Genomic DNA, 8811 nt, shown 5'->3' on the forward strand with positions numbered 1-8811 from the left:
CTATTAAATATTCCCAATATTATTTCGTGTTTAACCTGTCGAGTGACGAGTGTTAACGGATAAATGGTTATGTACGCATTAAAGGAAGCCTGAACCTCAGGAAAAAGACCAAGAAGAAATTTGGAATACTTTCCTCAAAGTGGAATTGTTGTTGATTTCATAAAAAATAACGACCATGAATTCACTGTCGAAGTATAAGAGTACAAAGAGAGACTAACACTCCCGTTATTGATAATCTAACAACTATAAACTCAGAACAAGCTCCGAAAGAGAGAAATTCTACACCATATTTATAGAACATGAAAGGAATCGGCAAGACTTTTGTGTAATCTCCTTGGGTATTTTTTTTCCCCAGGTGTCATCTAGCTACTTTATACAGAATAGCTAGCTTTGTCCCTTATTTGGTTTCTAACATCCACAACTACCAAAAACAGTATCATAGTAATAATTAACCCGCACTTTGAAAAGGGTCAAACTTTATCTTGTGATTTGCAAAAGTGAACCAAGAATTATAAATGACTTCGAATCGGCAATCGTTCCTATGCGAATCTGAAAAAGCATAGTTGTTTAAAGGAAGTCAGGTTGACCAGTGGCCGTCAAACATCGATGCCACATTCGACTGTTGGGATCCACACATCTCGGAGATGTTATGACTTCAGGAATGGGAAGGTACACATAGTGAGTGTTACATATTCCAACAGTTATGCCACTGTAACCCGCAAATGCACCATGGACCTGCAAGTGTCAAGCATATATTATGTCATTATTATACATGTCTGCACTAAATTTGATACTAGAAGAACATCCATAATAAAACTGAAAGCTATAGGGTTGTAGATGCATACGGCATTCTGGCCAAGAACAGTGCAGAGAATAGCATCAGAGGCATTTGCACGAATTGCCCGGATCATATAAGTTGGATCAATGTATTTAACGTCAGCATGAACACCGATCCCCTTGAAATGTGATTTAATCTGAAAAAAGAAGGGCCATTGCTATGAACTAAGAACTTGGAACACTTCAGACTTAAAGCTGTTGTACTGATCTTAGTAGTACTAATTACTAAATGCCTTTTTCTTTAAAATAAAATAGTATAATGATATCTGACAGAAGAGGATATTTCAGGGTAAAGCAGCATCAAGACCTAACCTTTTGTTGGATATGAACTCCGATGTCTCCAAGTATTATGTTCCCAGAAGCATCTGTTGCATTTGACGTCTCTAGCAAATTCTGGATTCAAAGGTTGATGTAGGATAAAATTAGTTAACCTGAAATTACGTTTGAGAACTAAACATGCTTTCTAAGAGATCAAACATATACTTAAAATGAAACCAAAATTCAATAACAACATTAATACTAACACCAATACAATAGCTTAGACTTCTGCTTTAATAATATTTAAGAAACAAAAATGATTAACAGATCCAGCAGAAAACCATGAAGCCTCTCTTTCATTTGGTTATTTCCAACAGAATGCCATTACAAAATTATAAATAAAAAATAAAAGTAAAAAACCTTTAGCTTAACACTGGAGACTTTGCCATTGTAAGATTAGAACTTCTTATTTTGCCACTTGATACACTACGAAATAAAACTGCCGAAAATTCTTTGTTACATTGCTTTATTTTATTTTTTTCCTTCCGTATTATGGTAAAAAACAAATAAAGAAATATAATAGCTGCTGAAGTTTCCAATTTATATCCTATTTGTTTTATCTGTTTTTTGTTATTCTTTTTTTCTTGGTGTTATCAACCATTTCTACAAGTATCCGAACCGAATATAGAAACTGCCAAACTGATGATAATTTATACACAAGTGTCTGGATATCATAGTACGATAGTGAGCAAATCTAGGATATTCGAAATAAGAACTGGGAGCAATGAGTTGATACTTCTCATCTGGCATCTTCAGTCCTGCTTACAGAACTGTAATTTCCTTTTTCTATTAACCTTTTCTCCATGACTTACTAATATCATTTGAGGTTATTTTGTAAGTTGGAAGATGTGATAGACTAAGCACCAGTAACCTAGTACTTTTTTTTAAACGAGTGATAGTGTACTTATTCCCAAATTTCTTTTTTTCTTTTTTTTCTTTCTTTCAGTTATATACAAATCAACGAATTTCTACAATAAATCTTACAGCAATGGCAAGTTGGTAACCAAGTAAACTAAGCATAGACAGAATCCCCTTACTTGTCCAGCTCCTTCAGCCACACAAACAACAGCAGAACCTTTTGTTTGTATCAACTGTTCTAAATGTTGTAGCACACCATAATCTCCCTCTAAACTAAAAGGTACCTGCATTTGGATCATCAAGAAGAAACCCACTCATAATGATTAAATGTCAGAGAGAGAGAGTACACCTAACTGGCTAACTCATACCTCAGGAATTAAACAAACATCAATCTGTCCACTAGAAAGTGTAGCATGCATCGCTATAAAACCACTGCTTCTTCCCATCAATTTCACCAAACCAATGCCATGATATGCACTGTGTGCCTGAATGAATCATAAAATGTAAATTGTTTATATTGCTACCATAATGCTTGGTTCCATAAGGAAAGTAGGAACGATTGCAGCCTTCTTAATTTCATTAGAAGTTCATTTTCCAGAACTTCCATAAAGTATAAAATACAAATACTAAATACCAATGAAACACACTTGCTTACTTCAATGTACGCAGAATTGATTGCTCGTTGGGCTTCTTCAACAGCCGTATCAAAACCAAACGTCTTATCCATTAAAAGTATGTCATTGTCGATTGTTTTTGGGACGCCGACAACAGATATTTTCAGTTTTCTCTTCCGGCACTGCAGGCGAAGAAACAAACGAACAAAAGAACCAGTTTGAGCAATATGAAAGATATGCGGTAGAATAAACTAACCACAACTTCATGAGTATGGTCTTCAATTTCCATTATTTGGAAGTAAGAGTTCATACCATCATGACTCAAAAACAATATGACAGCAGATGACGTGTTGGAAGTTCTCTTATGTCGAGAGTGACTAAAATTCGACTTAGTAATGGAAGCTAAAACGATTACAAGAATATAAGTGCCAGCACAGAGTGGAACAAGAAAATCAATCAAAAAGTTCCAACCAAATCTTTACCCTTTCTAATATTTAATATCTCACTGGATGTCAATGAGAATCTAATAGTTATTTCTTCTCACAAGAGACGTTGTACAAAAAAAAATTACTATGTCAGTCAAAAAGAAACAGAGTGTGCATTTAGAAGCACAATTGATTGTTAGACCACTGAGTTAGTTATTAAGGAAATGATGGTAATCATGCATGGCTGCAGGCTAAATTCCATTGAAGTTATTAGACACAAGCACATGTAAATGCTGCGAATTGCATACTGAAGGCTGTTAGAGAAATGTCAAGATGTGCATCTGACATTTAAAGTGAAAGAATCCAGTCGACATGTGCAAAATACACAATGAGTAAATTACTTCTGTTTTAGATTTTGCACATCTAGGAGTCAGACACTTGCCCAATTGCTAAGACAGTAAGCAAGTCTCAAATTTCTATACTATATATATGTAAATCAATGTTACAGAAATATCATATTGTAATTCCATCCAGGCTTAAAAGCCTCACACCACAATATTGTTTTAGAGCAAAAACAAAAGTGCCTTTCACATGTACAGAGTAACAGAGAGTACACAGATATCATATTTAAAACAAATTTCTACAAACTATAATCTATAAAATTGTGTTCCCTCATCCCTTCAGAAACCACCAAAACAAAATGAAGTAAATACCTCTTCGTGTATTGCATTTGCTCCTGCATGAGTACCGTTGCCACCAAGTACAAAAAGCATATCAATTCTTCTGGCCTAAAACACCCATTTTATATACAACCTCTTAACATCTGAAGAAAACATAATAAAGAGAACAATGGCACTTTGGTGGACAAATTATTTCTGCTACATAGGAATTACCTGTATGCTATCTACAATATTACTGACGCTAGTACTTCCACGAGAAACACCAAGGAAACTTCCACCAGCAAGATTAATGTTTTGGACCACTCGCCGAGAGAGCTGAAATTTGCATAAAATTTCAAGGGTAGGACTTAAAATAACGAAACTAACGAACATATAAGTTAGGGAAGCTGGCAGCTCTCACCGGTATTTCAGATAAACTCTTGTCATAGAATCCACGGTAACCAAATGGGATTCCAACAATGTTCTTCACCCCATATATATCGAGAGTAATAACTATCTGCATAACCATGAAGCGTATAAGAATGTCTTTCAGTGGAGAAAAAAACAGTTTGAAAGCAAAAGATATATCGTAGACCACCCATGAGAGTATAATTCTCCCACTCAAGGTAGAACAAAGAAACTAAAGACTGCTTTTGAAGTTTCAAGAACAGAAGGGACATATGATGGTTTAGAGTTTCTTTTTTTATGCATAACATTTTCGAAAATTAAGTTAGCGGATGCATTTTTTGCCAGAACTGCATCTCAAGTATATGGGTCATTTCAAGAATACATCTAGCCAGTTCAACAACTGACTAGATGGAAATCATCTTCCTACAGGGTGGGTGGAAACAAATTCGTATAAATTACATGCAGAGGATCTCTTCAATTGCGTTTATAAAACTTCAAGATTAAGGCATGAAAAGATATTCCATAGAAAGCAGTCCAGCATCCTCTGCCTGAAGGTATGTGGTATATTGATAACAATGCAGCAGTATACACCCTACCAAGATAATTCCAGAGATTTATATGCATCAGGAACTTATTCACCTGTCTAATGACATCATTGAGACCAGGACATAACCCTCCGCAAGTAACAATTGCAGCTTTCACTCCCACAGGTTCATAGTAAATGTTTTTGCGTGGGCCAGCACGATGCACCCTAGTAAGATGCATGACAGTCAATCACAACATTATTAGCAGAACAAACTAAACCATGTGGGCGACTATACAGTACAGTGCTGCAGGGTTCAACAAAAATTGGCAAAATATGTGGTGTCATGAACTATATGCTTATAGAAACATGAAAACCACGTCCTCAGAAAATACAATACATCCTAGTAGCTCATAGCCTGTACATGCCAATGCAAATGCATTACTTGGTGCATGACTAAGTATCCTAATCCGCCACAAAAGATCATTAAGAATATGGTATAAAGGAAAAAGGAACATGAGACCAAACCATTGCTCCACCCAGCTGCACTCAGGATCAATGCACTCTGCTCCAGCTGACGATGGCGAAGCAAATTTGATGACCTGATAAGAATCACAAGCTGATAATATTAAAAAGAGTAATCTATACGATAAAGTTAATTACTAAATTTGAAGAAGGTCTTTACGCAAGTTTGAGGCCGTAATGAGCCTCAGTTACCACAAAATTTATGGTGAGTCTTCAGTCTTAACATGTTTCACCATTGTTACTTCATAAAGTAAATACATTGATAATAACAAGATTCAAACTCAATAATACACTCAACGTAACTGATTGAGTCCAGAAATTACCATCAATCTTTGGTTAAGTTACTGTCAGTTATGATACATATATGCATATACCTAGCACTTTGCTACATGATAATTGGTCTATAGTTTTGAACTCTAGATTGAGATCGGATTATTCATTTTGCTTGATCAATTAGCCAATCAGTTTTCAAGTGAGCCAACATTTTGCTCAAGCAGTCGCTGAAAAAATATTACCCGTAAGACATGATCAAATCTTCAGTATATAAGCATCTAATAAATTTTCATGAAAAGGACATACAAAAATACTTTGACATAGTAGTCAACACACCTTTAGAAGTGCCCTATCATCATCATTGACATAGCCATTTTTCCTTTCCCCTGGTTTAGTTTCATCAGCCGCTCTGCACGAGTACGTTATATCATTTAGTATCAAATGAAGTCCAGGTGCTGATAAACAAAAATAATAGAAGCATAAATAAAATAAAAAAAAAAGAATCACCTGGACTTATGTGTAAATGTTGTTGGGATCGGTGTTAAATCCAAAAGATCCGTTAAATGGGGCAAATCAAACCGCTTTTCAAAATCCTCTTCATAATGTTGTTTCCAGTTGGGATCACTAAAATCAATATCTGAATTTGCATTAACAGCTCTAATAACTGTGGAGGAACATCTACTATTCTTTGTGTATTTTTTGGAGTCAGGTATTCTTAGACAGCTGAACTGAGAGGAAGAATTGCATCCGAATCCTTTCGGATGCAAAGCCTGCTGCTCTGGATTAACGAGCCCAACGCCGTTAATTGATGAAACCGAGGCCATTTGTTAATGGCCAACCAAAATTACCTGCATACAAAATTTTATCACTTAAAAAACAAGTAGTTTCAGTTGGCATTTCACTAATTTCATCACTAGTCTAAAAATTAACAGGAAAAAAGTAAATGATCATGAATTCTAAACTAGGTCAACTAATGTTTTAATTACAAAGTCAATGCATATTTCATTTGCCAAGTGTCAAATAAAAATACTTTTGTATACCTGAGATCAAAGAAGCAAGTTTGATCAGCAGACAAGGAATGAAGCTGAGAAATATAACGAGATTTTTTAAGGTAGATGAAATTAAACAAGTTTTGCTTTGAAATCTCCGTGAAAGAGAATTTCAAAGACAAAGAGGAAGAGAAGTTTGACCCCACCACCCCTGAAAAGTCAAACTGTCTTTTCGGGTCAAACACCACTTTCTAGTTTCTCTACTGTTCCAAAATGTTCCGCTCTTTGTTTGTGTACATTTGTTCGTCCGTTGGATTTGTTTCGAGGGTTAGATAATGCCTAAGTTTTTTAGACTATATCTATCTAACTATTTAAAAAAAAAATGATTCCATTGAAATATTTAACAGTAGAATTTTCCATTTATACTCCTATCGTATCGATTTCGATTATTATAGTTATATTAGAATTGAGTTTTGTCACTCTTCTCTTTTGGCTCACGCCTCCACTGCATAGTAATATATTAGTAACATATGTGAGAGAAGAATAAAACCTTATATAATAAAGTTTATACGCTTCTCTATTGATTTATCACACTGACTTCAATTTTACAAACAATTATGAAATTGTTACTGACCGGAAAATTGTATTTTTGTGATGCTCGGCCCCAAACTAACTGACCGTGGCATAGACACGTGCCAATTAGCTAGTATGTTTTATTGTTTTGCAACTTGACACTTTGGCACTTTTAGACTGATGACATTGTGAAAAACGTGTTCTGGTTTTCACTATACTGAAAGTTTGAGATTTCAGAAATTCAGAGGCAGCGAAATACGGATCTCCTTTAAGATCTTCTTATATTGTCCGTCAGACCGTCACTTTCAGACTGTTTCAGTGTGTTTGGCCGCCCATGTTCCAAGGCCTTGAGATCATGCTCACCAACGCATGCTGTTTATTTGACATAAGCTTTCGTTGAATACTTGAATGCTTTCCTCACTGGACTCTTTTTTTTAGGTCGAATCCTCATTGGACTCTGGAAAAGATCTTGTCACGCACATACTGAGAATCTGAGGTGCACAATATCTGTCGGTAATTTGTACAAGCCAAAAAGCCCAACAAACATACAAAAGCAGTAAAGTTAACGACAAGTTTGTATGAACTCTTAGCTACCGTCACTTTAAGGGCCGCTGCTTAATGGCCCAGACGCACTGGCCCATAATTGGCTCATTGTTTTTAAACTTTGGGATCGAACTCAATACTTAGAAATTTTTATGGGCTGTAACAGTAACAACTAACAAGTTGCAAAAAAATGCCAGGGACAATGGGAGATTGAGATTTGAGACGATTGCAAAGGACATAAGGAGAGTCAGCTCTTTCTCACAACCAGGGCCCAAAATATCGCCGAGATATCCGATATCTCGCCGATATATCTCGGTAAATTGGTACACCGATATCGATTTTTCCGAGATATATCCACCGAATATTGAACCCCTTTTTTTCCGAGATATATCGGAATTTCCGATATGAAAGTTTATATCGCCGAGATAATCGATATTTCCGAGATAATCGATATATATCGGTTGACTTTTTGACCAATTGTTAATAATTTAATATTGAAATTTCCGAAATATCCTATATATCCGAGATATATCGGCGAGAGATCCGAGATATATCGGTGAGATATCCGATATTTTAGAAACTTTGGACTGGTCACCAAAAGAACCGAGATATCCGATATATCCGATATATCTCGGTTTTTGGGTACACCGATATATTAACCGATATCGAAATTTTGGGCCTTGCTCACAACTGATGCCTTATTGGGCTAAGAACTTATGACCCAGCTGAGAAATCACTGATGATCCATATATATACGCCATAAGCAAAGCAAGCAGTATATAACTATATATATACCTAGGCAGCAAATCACAGCGTATCTTAACCCTGGAGAGATCACTAGTTCACTCGTATATGTAAATTCCAAATTCCTAAAGATAATGCTGAAACATAATTATGATCGACAAAAGTATGTGTTTAGGCTTTTTACCAAACAATTGAGAACCCTGCATGTCTTCATATACTCCAAACAAGAACTTGGCCTCATAGAAGACCTTTTGCTAAGAACATCAATTCAAAGAGAAGAGGGGAAGATATTTCAACCCCAAAAACACTTCCATATCAAGTTATAAACTTTTGGCGACAATTATATTCGATGAGATTCACAGTTGTCTTCAAGTTTTCAACATGTCACTTTAGATACAAGCCATTTGGTCCCACCCCTGTGAAAAGATCAAAATATCTTGAATCCAATCCTAAGCCTACTTTTTTTAGGTAAATCCTTAGCCTACTTAATAGATCATGTTGTCACGAGGAGAAGTGCCTCAA

The 8811-nt window shown here is 35.7% G+C and overlaps 1 protein-coding gene across 2 annotated transcripts; it reads right to left on the minus strand.

Annotated features, from left to right (window-relative positions):
* Positions 1–119: 119 nt before the first annotated feature.
* Positions 120–6705, minus strand: LOC147522571 (ATP-dependent 6-phosphofructokinase 5, chloroplastic-like). 2 transcript variants are annotated; one of them, XM_086594226.1, is made up of 14 exons: positions 6481–6704; positions 5948–6288; positions 5777–5849; positions 5171–5244; positions 4759–4870; positions 4133–4228; positions 3946–4047; positions 3766–3840; positions 2669–2809; positions 2382–2498; positions 2193–2297; positions 1150–1230; positions 846–974; positions 120–735 (listed from the first exon to the last, which is right to left on the minus strand). In XM_086594226.1, exons 2-14 carry the CDS (start codon positions 6262–6264, stop codon positions 568–570), a joined length of 1590 nt encoding a protein of 529 aa, XP_086450352.1. In that variant the 5' UTR covers positions 6265–6288; positions 6481–6704; the 3' UTR covers positions 120–567. The 2 variants fall into 2 exon arrangements, with proteins under 2 accessions (XP_086450352.1, XP_086450355.1); XM_086594229.1 differs by lacking the exons at positions 4759–4870; positions 5171–5244 and having other exon boundaries at positions 6481–6705.
* Between the last annotated feature and the right edge of the window lie 2106 nt (positions 6706–8811).

This window comes from Coptis chinensis, chromosome 1, assembly GCF_015680905.1.
Source record: "Coptis chinensis isolate HL-2020 chromosome 1, ASM1568090v1, whole genome shotgun sequence".
Lineage (NCBI taxonomy): Eukaryota > Viridiplantae > Streptophyta > Magnoliopsida > Ranunculales > Ranunculaceae > Coptis > Coptis chinensis.

What these genes read in the sequence shown, in the direction of transcription:
- LOC147522571 (XM_086594226.1), bottom strand. Translation starts at nt 6,264, where the DNA reads ATGGCCTCGGTTTCATCAATTAACGGCGTTGGGCTCGTTAATCCAGAG. An exon ending in ATATTGTAGATAGCATACAG is followed by an intron (nt 3,841 to 3,945) that starts GTAATTCCTATG and finishes TGGGTGTTTTAG; the next exon opens with GCCAGAAGAATTGATATGCT. An exon ending in CTGTTCTTGGCCAGAATGCC is followed by an intron (nt 736 to 845) that starts GTATGCATCTAC and finishes TGACACTTGCAG; the next exon opens with GTCCATGGTGCATTTGCGGG.